Consider the following 18844-nt stretch of genomic DNA (forward strand, 5'->3'; position numbering starts at 1 on the left):
TGTGAAGCACTGACCTGGATTAGGAGCACAGGAAATTCAAAGATCCTTCATGAAGACAGAAGAGCGTGTCTCAGCAGACCTAGCCTAACTAGAAATCTCATCTTTCAAAAACTGGCATATTTTGAAGTGACATTTTTTGAATGTTGCATGTCAGGTGCCAGGTGATAACGTGGGGATACCTATTTTTAATGATCCCATGTAGATGTGCAAATAAGCAGACATTCTTCTCTCTTCCAGAGGCTAAACTCTGCCCAGCACATAGACCAACATGATGTGATTCATACCAAATTGTGCAAATGTGCAGTTTATATTTACTTGTTTACTCAGCTTTACTTGAATTCTCAGGATTGTCCTTCCCCTTCCTGGGCTTAAATAGGCAGCTTTACTCTCAATCTTTCTGCTTTCCATTAAATTACCTTGCACTTCACTTTCTGGAAGGTGGCATGTGTTTCTAACTCTGCTAGCTCATCAAGTGAGATGATACGGTCCTGTGACTCTGGAATTCAAAATATAGCAATTGTTTCTGTATGTTTTTTATGTGTGTTTAGCAGGTATATTACTAACAATGTGAGCCTATTAATTATTGTGTTATTGTGAATGAATGATTTCCTTATGTGATTCAAGCCTAGTTCATATTTCTCAAGGACAGTGGGTTAAACTTTTTGAAAATGTGTGCAGATGTCACTGTATCAGTCACACTTTAATCATATTTTGAAGTTGCCTGCTAAAGGCTTTACTTTTTTAATTGGAAACTTTAGGTTTGGAGAGGAGCATGGTAGTTTAGGGCAAAACAGACATATAGAGGACATTCTTTTCCCCTTCTTGAGCTCTGATGACTGGGAATCCACTGAGATAAGAATTTTTACCCAGAAAGCATGAAACCACCATGGACAGCTGAGACTCTCTCTGAGAAACAGGGTGTAAAAGACAGAATCTGTAAAATATGTAGTATTTTGATTTTAATTTGTTTTCCTCTCTATTTAAACAGCTTTACACCTTATTCTCGTGGTAATCTAACTTTCAGTGTTCTTACCCCGGAACCAAATCACCGACCTGGTTACAATGATTTTTATAATACTCCATCTCTCCAAGAATTTGTAAAAGCTACGCAATTGAGGATTCATCTCCACGGCCAGTATCACACTACTGAACCTTGGGTCAATTTTAGGCATAGGTACTATGGAGTTAATGAAGTTACAGTCAGTGGAAGGTAAGCGTTCCATGACTCTTCCCATACCTAGCACTGCCTGTGGCTATTACAGCTGTGCACAGCGTGTAAGGACCTGCCTAAAATTTGATCAACTTGTTTTGCTTTTACATGTATGATTGAGAAAGGAAGTTGGTCTGAAGTAGTGTATCCAGTTGGAAATGACTGGTGTACTGTTTTTTAAAAACGTTTGCTCACATGTTATTTTACAATTAATTATACTTATTACACAAATCTGTCAAAAGCAATCCTTTCCTTAGAATTACCAATGCCTCTAAGCAAAGGCTTATGATTGAAATGATGGCTTCTGCTTTACTTTAGTAACTCTTCCAAGCTATAGATTCTCAGACATGGCAATTTTAACAGTCAATGCAGAGCTCATTCTTTGTTTTAGTTGGAGTTTTCCTTTCAAAATTGGGTAGCTGTCAGTAAAACTGTTGTATTATCTGTGACTGACAACTTTATTGTATATGATAAGTGTGCTGTCTTGTGAAAGGACTAATTATGCCCTGTAAATAATATGCAAATTTGGCAATGAAATAGTTTCTAAGAAGCATATGGTGCAGATTTGTAAGTATTATTATTCCTGAAATTATTTTGGTAGTTCTCATTTTGAGAGAAAGCACCCTGTTAGAAGTCATGTTTACCGTAAAATTTTCTGTGTTATTAATATATTTTGATTATTGTTTTAGATGTATTATGATAATGCATTTACTAAAAGAACTTTATCTCAGTGACAATATAACAGTAAAATAATTTCAGCTGAAGTTTGCAGAGCTATGCCATGCCTCCAGAAGAGCAGCCCTTCAGGTAGAGTGGTATGGTTATTGGCTATTAATTAAGACTCTACACAGATTTTATTTTATTAAGAAATGGACATTTTAACTGAGATAAAATGGGTTAAAATGCAAAATTATTCCTGATATGGTTAAGATTTCTTGAAAAACTAGAGATGAACTGGAAGTCTTAATACTGATGAATAATTATAATTTATTTAATAAAATTTTACATATTGATGTTACTTATTGAAATACAGTTTTCATTACATATCATATAAGGCAAGAGTAGCTCCTACTCCATGTTCATTTTTATTTTCTTGAAAAGCAATTGTTGATGCTTAAAAATATATTGAGTGAAGTAGTCTTTTGTAGTTTACTTCACCTAAGAACATTCTGGTGACATTTATTTGTTCTTAATAAAGAACCAGACTATGTAATACACAAAATTGGCTTTTTGACTGTGTAATCTATTGTTGGAAAGATGTTTTTTCATGTTTGAACTTTAGACACTACCTATTGTTCTTTCAGGTGTAATTGCCATGGTCATGCTGATGATTGTGACACAGCTATGAAACCATACAGGTGCCTATGTGTCAAGGAAAGCTACACAGAAGGAAATAATGTGAGTCTCTGCTTTGTCTATCTGTGCCACCTATGAACAGCCTCAACACTGGGATTTTAGTCCTGGGAAGGAGTATGTATGTGTGTGTGTAGCCTTGTCTTTTATAGGGAAGCTTTCTGTAGCAGATTTGCATCAATTAATGAAACAGATATATTCCACTCTCCATCCTCACCAAAAGCCATTCCACCACAGACCATTAGGAGTGTTGTGTTCAGGGGTTTGATTTCTTGTTAGAGATTATGCCACTTTCAAACTTTAGATGCAAACCTGAGATTAGACTGTGAGCATCTAGTAAAGATTGTCTCTGCCTGCTGTAGCAACTAGCAAGAGTCCTGTAGAAATAAGGTACTACTCCATGGTAGTTTTAGTTTGCTCCTATAGACTCCAGACCCATTCAGTAGTTAGAATGGAGTAGGCAAAGTCCTGGAGTTCAGCTTCCAATTTAGTTTCATTTGAAAGGAGACAGTTCAAGTGGTCCATAATGCAATCCAAAGCAGCATAAATGCAAAATCATACTTTTCCTTTTTTTTCCCCTAACAGTTTAATAATTCCTGGCCATGGAAGAACCAAAATGGGGTTGATTACTATAAGTCATGGTATTCTAGATAAATATGTAGAGGGAAGCTCAAGATAATGGTACCACTTTGCACTTGTTTCATGCGGACTTTGGTTTTCTTGGAAGCTGTTCACATACAACTTAACAAAAGCAGAACCATGATGTGTGAGTAGAAAGAACTTGCTCAAAGAAAAGATTCCCTAGATTAATTATTTATCTCAAAAAAAAAAAAAAAAGGAAAAGAAGTTGAGGTTAAGAAGGAGTGAGCTACGTTAAAGGAATGAGTCCCTCAATCTCACTGAATGTTAGGTTTCCATTGTGAGTACATGTTATATTCCTTGCTATGTTTATGCCTTTTGGAAATAGCCTTTCTAAAAATTAAGAAGGCGTTATGTGGAATAGCAACAGCAGTAGCAAACGAGAGACTAATCGCATATCAAAAAAACCCCCAAGCAGTCTGTGCTTGCTGGAACAGAGTGAGGAGAAGTAACCTCAGAGTATTTGATATAGTGCTTATGATCATGTGAAAGATCTTTGTAAAATTTCATAGGGGATCTAAGTTTTCTCGCTTCTTAAGGAAAAGGATCTACAGTCTAAATGGGACTTGAACAGAAATTTTGAGTTTTTAGATGGGTCAAATTAGAAAAAAAAATTCAAGCTGACAGTGTCCCTTTAATTAGAACACACATTGTGAAATGTTACTTTGTAAGGATTAATTATAAATATTTAATAAGATCTGGAAGTTCACCAAGCACTCTTGCAAGACTTACGCTACCTTGTGAAAACAAACCAAATACATTTTAATGATGTATCTGCCTTATCAGATATTTCCTGTCAATGTTAATGTGTTGTTCCACTGAGTGTCACATCTTTGATTTGGCATATAGGTATTGTAACTATAACTGAGGTGCTTGAATTAACTGTATCAATTCAGAGTACAATAAGGTTGCTGTTTAATTATTTTTCTCATTCTTTAATAACAGTGTCAGTATCTATTAAATATGAAATAAAGTAGCAGTAGTAATAGAATTAGTATTTGGAAATATATAACTAAATACTTTGAATTTTATCAAAGATTTACATGGAATCCAAACAGCTTAAATATTTTGATTTTTTTTTTTTTTTTTTGGTAGGGCTAGCACTTAACAGCAAAACCAAAATCCATCCTGATTTTTGACTATCATTGGCACTGATAAAACTCTGTCTTATAGATTTAGACCTGTTTCTTTGGCTCCCACCCTAGTGAATTAGGAATTGTAAAAATAAAATTATTTATTTATATAATTTTTTTGCTTTAAGTCAGCCTTTGATGAAGCAAGGTTCCAACTATAACTTTTTTGGTAGAGAAAAGGAAAATATTTTTGAGAAGAAAGAGCAGTATCAGCAAGCAGCCTTTTTTTAATGTCAGTTCTGTGCTAGCTGTGAGTAAGTCACCAGAACTGAGGAGCTATAAGAAAGTTTTTCACTTTAGGGTGGGTTTTTGAGTATCTTGGACCAGAAATCAGAGATCCTTGAAAAGCTTTTTACATATGGCAGAGTATGTTTTTGTCCCATTTACACTTAATACAGCTAAAATTACCATCTTGAATTTATCTGGCATATACAATCTGGCTAGCTGCTGTGCAGCAAAGCACAGAAATGAAAAGTTTGCATAACTGTTACAAATAGTAATCTTAGTCTAGGTACTTGCATCACTATGTTATAAAATTTGACATACCAAATGGAATTTTTTTTCCCTAAGTTCCATTTTGGTGAGGAATGATGATGAAATATGTTGCTATGAAATCTGAGATGATGGGAAGAAGGGGTTGCTTAAGAATTATTTGCAGATGTTGAGGGGCAAGATTATGAAAAAAGAGGAAATTAATCCTCACAAAGCTTGTCTTTCATTTTATGAAAAAAAATGTTCAGCTTCTTCATTTACAAATGATTCTATAAATGCCTTGGGTCCAACTTTGGGAAATAGCTCTGCCTTTTGCAAATGGAAACTGAGGGACCGAGAGTGGAGTCCAGATTTTGTTAACATCTATATGCAAAGATTAATTTGTAGACTTGAACATAAAAATATGTTCAAAAACTTTCCAAGCTGTCACATGAAAAGCTGGAAACAGCACATAAAAGAACAAGACAGTCAAGCAAGGTCAGCCTTACATTGCAACCTCAGAGCCTCTTTTAAATCGATCATATAGAACTTACTAGAGAGAGGTAATGGTGAAATGTACAGGAATAATTATAGAAATCATAATAGAAAATAGAATTTTAAATAAATAAAACAACTCTGATAAATGCTTGAGAAGATATGAATGGAAGTGAGAGATTGACTGGATGCAGTAAAAACTTCAGGTCTTCAGAGTTTTCCATGCAAATAATGGTCTTAAACATTTGAGGTCTGGAAACTGGGTATGGCATATGTTGATTTATCAAGAATTGAATAAATAAGACTTTTTATGTTGTTACAGAAGGAATCTATGTAAACCTTAGTTAAAGGTCAATCTGTATCATGTTAGATGTTGGAATCAATCACAAATAGTACGTGAGGAGCTGTAAATATTAACCACATTATACTCAATAAAAAAGAGTTCTCGCTTGTAGAAACAAGCAAGCCAGCAAAAATTGCACTTTTTGGTACATGGAGCCTTTGGGATGGAGTCCCTAAGACACCTTTCTTTTCTATTCTGTCCTTCTTGGTCCCTTGGAGTTACTTAGAATGTTCTAATTTTGGTGGGTTGTTTTTTTTCTTCCCCTAGTAAAACCTGACTTTTAAGTTTAAAAGCTCTTTGATCTTTGGGGAGTTCACAAGAGACAGAGGTAGTTCACATGTAGTCTTGGTAGATAGTCAAATGCTGTAGTGAGGGTGCTGGTGAAAGCCATGAGGAAATTAAGACTATCTTTAGAGCAGTCTATGCCAAAATAGGTATACCCTAGAAGCCATATTTATTTGGCTAAGGAAATGAAATGGAGTAAAAGCATAGTGGTTGGATACAGAAGAGGATCTGGTAGGTAGGAAAAAATTGTATATGATTAGCTACCCCATTACAGTCAACACTTCCAGGGCAGCATGGATGTGGGTGCTAAATATAATGGAGCTTTTCAAAGACAAGTCAGCATTTCAAAATGCCTGAGAAGGTGGCAATCTAACCTTGGCATCACTTCATCAGATTTTTAAATAGTGTACTTTTGATAATGTGTACTACAGAAGCATATTTATAAGTATTGTAGGTGTGTATGTACACTGTTTATTGCAACTGAGCTTTGATGAGTGTGGGCTGCAAACTCCTACATAGGTTACAAAAAGAAAAAAAGGAAATTAATTCCACATAAAATATATAGATATAAAAAAGGATGCCCTTGAGAGGCAAGCAGCAGGATATTTAAAAAGTGTTGGAGTAGAAGGTTCTAGTTAATCATGACTTACTGCGAGTTTTAAAGTATTGTTACTGTTGCCTTCTGAAGTATTTCTTTGGATATTTGTTGACTATTTCTTCAGAGGCACTGTTCCCAGAATTCTTAGGGCCTAAAAATGAACTTGGTGCATAAAGGCTTAGGCTGAAGTCACTGGTGATCTTTCTGTAAGTATGCTGGGTTCAGGAATCTTGAAGTTAAATTTTAAAATAATAATCTTAGTAAAAAAAATCTTGAATTATTGGAAATCAGTTTTTAATCGTAGTTTTAGACTAATGAATTGGGCCAAGTTAAGCTTGGTATTTTGGCCACCTGGCTCCATGTGATGTTTTCTCAGGAAACTTTTCACAAAAGGTGAGTAGTTCAGATACTGTATATCAAGAAGGCATGCTTGTTATTGGCCAAAGGGAAAACCACATATATAACATGTTTTCTGGAGGGCCTAGCTGTAACTGAGAATAATGACATGTTTCTGGGTTTTACAATTATGGAGAAAGGTTTTGTTAAGCATTAACATCCTTTGTAAATCTGCTAGACCTTGTCAAGTGCTTTTTTGGAAATGTACCTATCCATTTTACATGTGGTAGCCAAGAACCAGACCCCAAATCTCTCGATTTGCAAATCGCAATTGCTATGCTTTGGACAAATGCAGAGTTTAGATTTGGTGAATGAAGGCCTGAAGATGGCCTCAGGCCATCATCATGCTACCAAAAGTGAAACTTCAGCCCTGGAGGTCTGGAAGTTAAATGCAATTCTTAATTTAATAAAGGTGTGACAAACAGCAGGGTGAGGTGGGGGAACCAGTGCTCATTTTTGTTGCATGAAGGTGTGACAACTGCTAGAAGAACAAATGTTTCACACTCATTGCCAACTTCTGAATGGCTGCTTTTTTTGCCAAGACTTTTAGAAGGAGGTTGTAGGGGGGAGTCAATGGCTCCTCCCAGATAGCAAGTGATAGAACAAGAGGAAATAACCTCAAGTTGCAGTAGAGAACATTTCGATGGATATTAGGAAAAATTCCTTCTCTGACAGGGTTGTCAGCGATTGGAACAGGCTACCCAGGGAAAGTGATGGCATCACTGTCCTTGGAAGTGTTTAAAAGTGTGTAGATGTGGCTTTCAGGGACGTGGTTTAGTGGTGAACCTGGCAGTGTTAGGTTAATAGCTGAACTTGGTGATCTTAAAGGTCTTTTCCAAACTTAGTAATTATACAATTCTTTAAAGTTTTGTCAAAGTTTTAAAAGTCGCAGAACAAGAGATGTTTCATAGAAGCTCCATGCTATGTAATCAGATGCCATCTTTTTCTCTCTTACTCCTTCATGCTTGTGTGTCATTTAACAATAGGTGCAAGCACAGGTGTGCAAAAGTAACTGATCCAAGATTAAATCTGAAATGAGATGATGAATGCTTTCAGCTGCCGTGTGGCTGGCCATGCACAAATGGAAACTCAGGGCTGGCAGGTTGGTAGCTATTCCTGCGCTGTTTTCCTTTCAAGGAGGACATATTTCCATAGACATGCTGGGAGGAGGAAGCTGCATGAGCTGGATAGCTTGGCTGGTAGCTTGTTTCTTTGTTGTGCTTCCCAAGTTGTGCCATGCCTGAATGAACCCTCCTGTCTCATGTTGTTGGGTGCTGTGTGATGCTGATTTTTCCCAATGAGGAGAGAGAGGGGAGACGGATGTAAACCAGGGAAGGACTTGAATAAGTTTGAGCTATGTGACTTGTGAAGAGTTATAGTCAAGGTGTTGCCCTTAGTGCACTTAAAATGAGATAATCACGATTAGGCAGCGATTGCTCTGATAAACAAAGGCCAGAGTTCAGTCTCAAGTGGAACCCTGCTAATTTTCATCCTGAAAGCTCCTTTTTTTTCTCACTGTGGTGATATTGTGTTTTTCTGTTGTTTTGAACAGATTAGAAAAGTGTCCATTGGTTATTGCTGCCTTATTGCTTACTTTTTATTTCGTGTATTAAAACTAAATTTCAACAGATAAATTCTTCTGCTTTCATTTTCTCTCCCAAGTGGCTTTTGTTATAATTTGTGACTGGTCTGCAGTTCTTGGAGTATATTAAGCTTATGGTTTTTAATTCAGTTTATTTTACACACAGTTGATGCTTTCCCAGCACCAGATGTGAGTGAAACAGTTTAGAAACTTTGGTACAGTTTCCTAGTTTTCAGGGTATAGGTGATATAGACACATTAATAAATAATTATAACTGTGCTTGGAATGACAGCCATGAAGAAAGATGAGCATGCTTCTCAAACTGAAGAAGGAAGTTACCCAAAAAAAAATGTTACCCAAATGCTTAACAGAAGCAACTTATTTTGAAGCATTTAAATTCCTTCTGAAAGACTGAACTTATGATTGCAGTATATTTTGCTTCTTTTGTTTCACTCTTGAGGTCAAATGATAGTAGTACAAACTACAGCTATTACAATGTTAGAAATTACAAGAACAGACATTGTTTAAAATGCATCCAAATGGATGGATTAGGTGAATGTCTTCTGTGCCATAAACAGAATGGAAACACCATTTTGCATCTTTAAAAGTTTGAGTAAATCTGAGTCTCAGGATGTTAGCCCGTGTTGAATATCTAAATTCTTAACATTTTGATCTTCTGCCCACTTTACTTGGTTTTACTCTGTTTTTAAAATTACTTTAAAAGGTTAAAATAATAATTAAAAATGTTGGGTTTGTTATTTCCCTTTGTGCTTCCTCACTTTTTGTCTAAACCCAATATTATTAATATTTAAATTGGGGAAAACATAGAAAAAAATACAAACATAAAGACTATAATAGTAAACTCGTGAGATGAAGAAATACGTCTAAGAAGCAGCATTTTCTTTTCTTTCTGATTTATTTCAGTGTGATCGCTGTTCGCCATTGTACAATGACAAGCCTTTTCGTCCAGGTGACCAAGTTCATGCCTATAATTGCAAACCATGTCAGTGTTACAGCCATGCAGAAAGCTGCCACTATGACTTAGCAATGGATCCTTTTCCTCAGGAACACCACCGAGGCGGTGGCGGAGTGTGTGATAACTGTCAGCACAACACAGCTGGTAAGTCAAAGAGAACGGACTGTTTATTTTACAGTTCCTTTTTGACTAAGTCTTGTGTCAGCTGAAATTAGTAATGCTCCATGGCTGACAGTCCAATGAATTCTCATGTATATGTATTTTTAAACTATTCAGATAGTCAAGTAACAACAGTGGTGTCAGTTCTTAAGCCATGGGAAAATACTGTAAAATTTAATCCAATCTTGTATAAAAACTTTAATGCAAAACACATTGTAATAAATAATTAAAACATATAGTTTCAAAGCTATTCCCATTACATGTGCTAGGGCATTTAAATCCAAAGTACAGACTTACTGGACCGGTTTTACAGACAACATCTAAAAACGTTGTCAAATTTTGCTCTAATTTTAGTTTCTTGTTTATTGAATAAAGGTAGGTAGTATATTTGAATACTTTTTAAAAAAAATCTCTACTACTTCAGTTTTCTTGGCTTTATCTAATAAAGAGAAAAAAGAAAAGTTTCAGGTTCAGTTTTTCCAAAAAAAATGTATAGGCATTTGCATGGCACAGCTTTTATATAAGTGTGGTATTATATAACAGATGGAAGTTTAATGGAGTAAAACATAGTTTGTAACAGGTTCATTGTTTCATATGCTCTGGATCACTAAATTGGCAGGTAGAGATGAAAGGTGCATTAAAATGGACGTCCTGAAAATTATAGAATTCTCTCAAAGGAATAGTCTTTAATTTTGAATTATACAGCTAATTTTAATGAATTGGAAGCCATAATGCATAACCTTTCTTTCATGCAGGAAGGAACTGTGAGCTGTGCAAGGATTTCCATTACAGACAAGCAGGTGCAGATCTTTCAGCCATTGATGTTTGCAAACCCTGCGACTGTTATGCAACAGGCACCAAAAATAAGAGCCTCCTGTGTGATAATGTAAGTAGCCTCAATAGAGAAAAAGGAGAAAACATTTCAATCAGCTGGGTAGACAGCCATAAGATTTTACAAAGTGTATTCAGGTGGTAACTAGTCTATTTAAAAAATGCTTAAGTTCAGCCTTTTCAAAATGATAATTGACTTACATCAGACATTTGAAAGCTGAGAAAACAGAGAGGAATTTGAGATGTACTGCTGAAGAGTTACTCATCTAGATCAGCAACAGACATAAAAGATGCTGTATGAATAGTAGTTTTGGGATGCTACCTCTGCACTCAGTAATGTTAAAACATCTAGGTTTTGAATGTTTTTGAAGGTCTTGATATTGTCTTGAAGTTACTAAAAGGTTTTGAAAATTCAGGCAATAAGCCGAGCCTGAAATTGAACTAAAATTAAGCTACTTTTCCCTGTAATAAGACAAGGATTGATCTCCCTTTTAATTTATAAAGTCCATTAAAAAGAAAAGAAACCCACAAAGTGATGCTGAAAAGAGAACACCGTCAGCTATGCTTTTTAAACCAATGGACCTCATTGACATGCAAGCTGTCTAGTCCAATAACTAATCTATCTGTAACTTTTAAAACATGCATGTTGGAAAAAAAGCAGGAAAAGTGTTTAAAATCTGGAACATATACTAAAGATACATTGTGGTTTGTGTTCTATTCACATATGTTCTGTCTATTGCCAAAATCTAAATTTTGTTATGAATAGGGAAGAAATAATTGCTTTGAAATTTATTTTAAAGGTAGAACTTATTCTACAGGTAAATGTGATAGAACTTCTTCAGCTTGTTGCCACTTTTCCTGTCTCTTCTTTTTTCAAGACTTCTATTAGTAAAGCCATCTCTAGTTTTTTTTGTCATATGTCTCTTGTCCCTGCATTTTATTTAACGGTGAACTCTTGTGGATCCTGTTGTATTTTCCTCAGTTCTACAGTGGTACAGATACATGCCCAGTTTGACTCAGTGCACCTCACAGGACTCATGCATTGGTACATATTCTGTGTGACATGCAAATTTATCACAATATGTTTTTTAAAATAGTCCACTGTATTACAAAGAGAAATTATTTTATAATTTTCAGTCTTCTGAGGTAACACACTGCCAGTAACACAGAAGCGGAAAAAAAAGCTTGCAAAACACAGGTATCAATGTTAGGACTATTTTTCAAGACATAGGAGGAATGAAAGCAAATGTTAATTTATGTATGCAGGATTTGTGGTGAAATGTTAACCTAAATCAGCTTTAACTTTGATTAATAATCAGAGGAACAGTAGTTTACAGAAATCAGTGCTTTATACTTAAATATACAAGAATGTTGATAATGCTTGACTATGAAAGTATGGACAGGGAGATAAAATGGGAAAAATGGGGGAGACTGTATTGCTCAATAAAGCATCAATTGCTGCAGTAGAAGCAGAGCAGGGAGAAATGATTGAGAGGCATTAAAGAATAGATTAATAAGGCTGGGGACTAAAGGCTGAAATGAATTGCATGAAATAGGAAGGCATCATTGGAGGAAGTGTTTCCAAATTTGACCTGTGGAAGATGGAATCATAAGGAATAAGGACCCTACTCATGAAAATTAATTGTCACATCACATTGATAATTTTCAAGGAAATTTGCCAAAAATGGGGCAGAATACGCTTTTACTGCATAACTCATCACTTTCTTCAGATCATCAACCTTTTTTTCTTTTTGCAAAGTGCCACTTTAGTCACTAAGTTCCAAGAGGTACAGAGTTCCAAAATTTATCCCTTGAATCACAAAATAATCTGTTGAATCACACAGAAAGAGCATTTACTCATCAAATGAAGTATTATTCATGCTGATAGTTTGCAAGATGTGTAGAAGAGCTGACTGTAACAGTTGCTCCCATCTCAGTTTTTGGACTGAAAACTTTATGCCTCTTCTGCACTCTACCCTTGGTGAGAAATGCATGTAGGTATGGAGCATTTCTCCCTTGCATCATTTCTCAGTTCTCATACATCTGAAGATCACGTCCACCTACAGATCACTGTGTAACTTCAGTTGTATTTTAAAGTTCAAACTAACACAGTAAAACTTCAAAACTGTGACTTTATGGCTTACAGCAACAAGTGGGATTTTAGGAGAGTGGTGTAGCAGTGCCTCCATGAGCAATTCAGTGGGTGTTTTTGCAGAGTGAGGTTTTCCTTTGAGACTGGTGAGTAAAAGAGAGAATTGCTACAGCCTGATAAAATTTGTCCACTTTGCTGGTTATTGATGTTTAATCATTCTAGAAAAGATGGTTGCATCCTCTTTGTGAGCATTTGTCATGAAATACTCCAATCAATCAGGAAGTCCAGATGAACTATTCGAGGTGCTTGAGTTTTATGAGTGAAAGAATTGGCTGCCTTCTTCCTTTCTCCCTAACCATTCACACATGAGAAAGTTCTACCAGGACACTGCTGATGTGCTCATTCTTGCTTTAGCTGGAGATTAATTTCTTCTGGCCCTCATACTAAAGTCCTTTACTCATTTTCCTGTGCTTCTTTTTACCCAGACTGCTCTACAAATGCTTACATATTCTATCAGGCATGGCAGTTGGTAGTCCTGTCATGATTCTATTATAGTAAGGCATATATAATGCTGGGGAAAAAGAGCACTCTTTTTCTGGGCATTTGTTTTTAGGCAAACCTGAAAGTGCTGCTATTGCCCTTACCTAGTTTTTGGAAGTAACATCCTGGTCTCAGTCAATTTAGTCATCTTTCTTTACTCAGCTTTTGCTGATTTTTAAAAATTTACTCTTAACATCCAAATAAATATGTATCATGCACTAGTTGTTGTGAGGAAGCTGTATTTTACCTGCAGAGGATATTGTTTGGAGTTGCAAAGACTTAATTGCCTTCTGTCAAGGTGGCAGCTGTATTGTCTCATCTTGCAAGAAAACTCTTTCCAAGGCAAGAAAATGAACAAAATATTAGTTACTGTTTTCTCTGAAGAGTCACATGAAAGCAGATTCCAGTACTGCCAAGTAACTATCTGAACAGACTTCCGATTTCACCTTTCTGCACACTCCCTAAATACTGGTTTTTAAAAATTATATATATATATACACACAAAACAAAAATAGTATCTCTATTTCTATTTTCACTTCTGAGTTAATTCTTTTATCTAAAATTAGAATGAGCATTCCCATTTTCATTTTTCCATCTACACAGTTTTCAACCCGTTTGTTGTGATTGACAATAAATAAATAAATGCAATGTGTGTTGCGAGGGGAAGAACATAGGTTAAAGCAGTTAATTAAGGGGATTTCAGTCAACAGATATACCAAAGAGAATAAGGAATGTAAAGGGTGCAAATGTGTCAATGAAAAATATTGTGCATAGTGGAGTCCATAAAAAATCAAGTTATCGAATACTGTGTGTATTCTGAATCCTGGATTTCCCTTAATGGAAGGCCTTTAACCTTATTGCTAAAATGAGGGGAAAGTGAGCTTTTTTATGTTCTGTAATCCTATGGCTTTGTTTCTGATGGATTTTGTAAAGTGGAAATGCTGGTTTTCTGTGAGAGTTTATTTGTGAGATTTGGTTCATCCCACCCCTTGGAGTGTTGTGGGCAGAGGGTAAATGCCTCATTTTACGTTTTGAGCAAAAGTAGTAGAAAGCTACTGACTTTTGAAAGTCATCGTACGTGATGACAAGAAGAGATATCAGGGGAGTGCAAAGGAACTTCATTATTGCTGCTTATTCAATTTTCAGTTCCCAAAGCTGACATCCCGAGAATACTCTCAGGTATTTGGTGTCAGACCATTAACCTATGTGTGTGAGCCAGCACACTGTACCATTCTCATTTCCTAAACTGAAGAAAAGAAAAGGAAAAGTCCTCAACCTCCTTGCTCCCCCTTCCTGAGACTGCAGACAACTAGGTGCTGGGGTCCTTGCCAAATTTGTATCAAATAAGGAGATAGTGAGAAATATATGATTAGCATTTATATCAAAAAGGCAGAACATTGAGACCGGTATCAATCAATTACAAAACTGGTGATGGCAGGATGAACAGAAAGAATTTCATGCCAGACCTAAATATACCCCTGAGTCTTGCAATGCCCTAAAACTTGCATTGAGTCAAGGGAAGGTGCTTCTGAGCTGCTAGAGAGTAAATAATTGAAATTAGTAACGACTTGGCCAATTATAAAAGGTTATTTTTGTCAGCTGTTTCGGGCTTTAAACACGGAAGTTAACTTTGGAAAAAGAAACTTCAAATGCCAGCTTTATTTGTTTTACTTCATAAGATCAAGCCTCATACCACATTTATTGTCCAGAATTGGAGAGACTTTCTGATTACATTTTTGACAGTATGTTGCTTCTATTACAGACACCAAAGAATAGCAATTTGAAATTACAGGCATATCCAAGGAGAAGAAGTTGATTTTAACTTTCAGAAAGGCTTAGGCAAATGATTTTTTCAGCAAATTGCGATTTATGCTGTGAGAATTTCTATGGTCAACAAGAGTTTAAGTAGTCAGAAGTTATATTTCGGATACTATGGTCTGTACATGGTGAATATCTACTAGGTGAGTGCTATGGCTAAACAGTTTGCTGTACTCCAAGCAACGATGAAGACAAGTCTTTGGAATGTGTCACCCCTTGTCCTGAGTGCTTAAATCTCTTGTTAAGTCCTCATATCAGTTTAGTAACTGGACACTGAAAGAGTTTCTGAATAGGCTTCACCTTGAATTTGTCATTCTAGATGTGATGTGTTCGGTTAAACGGTCCCCCGATTAATGAGTGGTATCACTAGAGTCTAAAGCAGCTGAACTGCTCAGTAGATCTAAAATTCAGAAGCCTTAAGGAGTTGGATTCATGATTAAGGGCAGTGAGGCTGCAGGTGTGGTTTGTGCAGGAGAAGGTTGCTGGCATACCTTCTGTAAGTGTTTACATTCAAAGATATAGGAATAATGTGTGTTTCATACGTCAATTATAAACGACAAAAGGGATACATGTGAACTGAGCATCAGTGATTTTCTGTATCAAATGACAGTTGTAATTATTAGGTCCCAAGACACACCACCACTTGGTAGTAATGCTTGGCCAGGTTCATTTTCAGAGTGAACAGTATAGACAGATATTTTCCATCAGTGATTTAGTACCAGGTCATGGTCATGTTAATACACAGGCTGTTTCTGTCTGCTGACTGTTTGGGTCAGAACCAGGCCTCTCAGGCATAAGTAATGGGAGCACAGATTGCTTTCTGCTCTTCTATAACCAGTACCAGTTATAGAAAATTGAAGTACTTTTCCTTAAATGGCAGATAACATTTGAATTGGGGAAAGGGGGAAGTTTCAATTGTATCTCCAGTGCACAACTGGTGAAATTCTGGTTAACAAAATCTTTAAATATTCATTGCTGCCAATATTTTCAATGATACCATAGTTTCCAGAATAAGCTAGAATTACAGAAATAATAACAGTAATAACAAAAATTGCCTATTTCCTTCATAATTCACTTGGATTTTTATGTAGTTATTGAAATGGTTTGTTCTCCCCATTTCTTAGGTTTCCACATTTATAACCTGTGGTACATCTTTTTCTACGGTGTTACCAATGTTTATCAGCCTGTGCAACATCTTTGAAACAGTATTCACTGCCAAGCATTTCACAGGTTATTTTGATGCTTCTCTGTCTGTACAGAGAAATTAAAGATACTATTTTTCTATATTTCTCATTTTTAAGTCAAATTTTCCCCAGATTAAGCCCAAATATTCTGCAAATGGTTTTGGTGGCTGGTTCCTGGATAAAATTTTATTCTTTTAGTTGGCCAGACACTTCTTTGTTGTTTGAAGAGTCATATTTGTTCTTCAAGCATAATTTTTTTTTACCCTGTTAACATTAAGTTTGGGGACATACATTTTCTGCAAGTGCATGTGATGAAAATTACTGCTTCTTGTAATAGCTTGACACAAAATTATACTGAAGATACTGGTATTCTTTGCTTCTTTTAGCGCTTAGTAATCTACATTTTTCCCTTGTTGCATCTGGAAATACCTACCCTTTGCTCACAATTAGCCACAGGTTTCCCCATATTCAGGATCAGAACAGCTATGCTGAGACTCATCTGGCACATTATCCTCTCTGATAGTTACCAGAAGCATGATCCGGCTGTGATGTGCTTTTCTAGATTTCAGTTATTTACTTGAGCTAAAATCAGGATTTCCATCTGAGTAGCCACGTTTGGTGTCCACATATGGAATTAATCTAACTAAATCTTTAAAGCAATTAATTCCTTTAAGTTTACTTAGAATTTCCTAGGTGTTCTATCTTACAACTTGAGAAAAAAAGAATATTAATTCTATAAGACATTTATGATTATGTAGCCATGCATTCCCTTCATTTCAGTCCTTTATTTCCAATCTGTAAAGTCTTTATTGTCTTTTCTTTTTTATCATTGCTTATTCTACTCACTCTGTGACCTCTTATTTTAGCGAGGGTAACCAGATACAGAAATTATGTAAAGAGTTGATAAAAACCAGATTTTTATGACAGAATGAGACTTCCTGTGTAATTTTCACTTATTTTCTTGATAATCCCAGTATTCTTATTGTCTTTTTAATGGCCTCAGAGCTTCCAAATGATTTGTAGGGGAAATGGAGCAGCTTTAACAGCTTCTTTCTTGAGTGGTAGCAGCTAATTTTGGACTTACCACTGTCTACCTATAGTCAGTGTTGATTTTCCCCAGGCATTAAGTTTGTACTTCTTGATGTAGAAATTAATTTGACTTTTTGATCATCCATTTGGTTCAGTGTATGTGATATATTAAGATGTTGCTGACTTAAAGAAATGCAGTAGTATCATGTAGCATGATTCTCCTTTGGGGAAAAAAGTACCAATCTTTTCCAATATATCATTTTAATTTCTAGTAGAATGTAGAATAACAATACAAAACTGCCTACTAGAATGTAGATCTCAGAAACTTCCATGCAGCCTTTTAAGGAGATTGATGTAATTTTACTCCTTTTTTATGGTGCCGATTTAAATAATTATTTCAATGATTTTATATTTTGGTTCATCTAGAACTTCAGTCTCAGGTGTAGTCACTTTTCAACAGATGAGATTTTGCTAAAATATTTTTCTTCTGATGTTTTTGGTTTTAAATCAGTCTTAAAAACCTTTCCTGAAATAAAAAGGTAGCACCCCTTTCATAGTGAAGAGCCGTGGAAGACTTTCTTTGTGATCTCTGTTGTGGTTCTCTTTCCTGAATGCTACACATAATCATAAAAGCTTTAGTTGGTCATCTGCTCTCCTCAAAGCAGAATTGTTGTCAGTGCTATATCCAGTCAGTCATGATTTTGTCTGGATAAATCTTGATATCTCTGGGAATAGAGATTCCACGTCCCCTCTGGATAGCCTGTTACTGATGCTGCACTTATCTTTTAGTGAAAAGTTTCGATGTCCACTCTGAATCTGCTGATCATACCACTTAATTATTAATTGCCCCCACTGATTCTCTGGTGGTCTTCCTTTGTTTCTGACATTTAATTTTTTTTTTCCTTCATTCTTTAGGCATGTTGCTTGTTAAATGCTCATTTTTGTGTTGCCTTACTCTAGTTTTAAAATTTGGTGGTGGTTATCCTCTCTTATTTAGCTTCCTATTTTGATCTTATTTTCACTTATTGAAGATGACATTTTGCATGTAATGTTTTCCTTCCTGTGGTAGCTTTTGGAGTAACTTCAAAGTTTTTTTGGGTGTGAGTTGAGTGCTGTTGTGTAACCTTTGTATGCTGCGATCGCTAACACAAAAAAATGTTTCTTTTACAGTTATGCATTAAACTGGGTATTTTTCTTCATTTAGGATTAAACCCAGAGTTGCTTTTCACGTGTGAGTTCTCTGATGAATGGCTATGATGCATGACTGGGTCTCTTATAATACACTAAATATCTAGATCAAATCCAGTCTAAAAGGGAATTGACTTGAAAATCCTTGTTGCTGTGTTTTCTGGTGTTGTGGTCTTTTAACTCTTCTTGTACTTGCTGTTGTCCTGTCTTTTTAATATCTACATCATCCTGAAAAATAAGGCTGATGCATCAGTAATAGATCTCTATCAAGAAGTCATATTAAAGAGATTTTATGGACTACAGAACCCTTTTACGAGGAAGGGGGTTAGGAGTACATGCTTCTCTAACTTCTATTCCGTATTTTCTGCACTAAGAATTTACTATTAGATGTTGAAATACTCTATTTTGTATTAATAAAGCTTTGAGCTTCATTGTAGATTTGAGGGTGTGATAATATTTTCTTTAAGTGGAACTTCCAAGTAGCTTTGTCTCTACTGTTGTATCAGCTTTACTTGACTCATG

The 18844-nt window shown here is 35.7% G+C and overlaps 1 protein-coding gene across 1 annotated transcript in view; it reads left to right on the forward strand.

Annotated features, from left to right (window-relative positions):
* Window positions 1-18844, forward strand: part of USH2A (usherin) — a 387802-nt gene that overhangs the window by 38916 nt on the left and 330042 nt on the right. Inside the window, 4 exon segments of the mRNA XM_039569529.1 lie at window positions 989-1210; window positions 2515-2608; window positions 9430-9625; window positions 10396-10526. Coding sequence (XP_039425463.1) covers window positions 989-1210; window positions 2515-2608; window positions 9430-9625; window positions 10396-10526 — 643 coding nt within the window.

This window comes from Corvus cornix, chromosome 3 (genome assembly GCF_000738735.6).
Source record: "Corvus cornix cornix isolate S_Up_H32 chromosome 3, ASM73873v5, whole genome shotgun sequence".
NCBI classification, from domain to species: domain Eukaryota; kingdom Metazoa; phylum Chordata; class Aves; order Passeriformes; family Corvidae; genus Corvus; species Corvus cornix.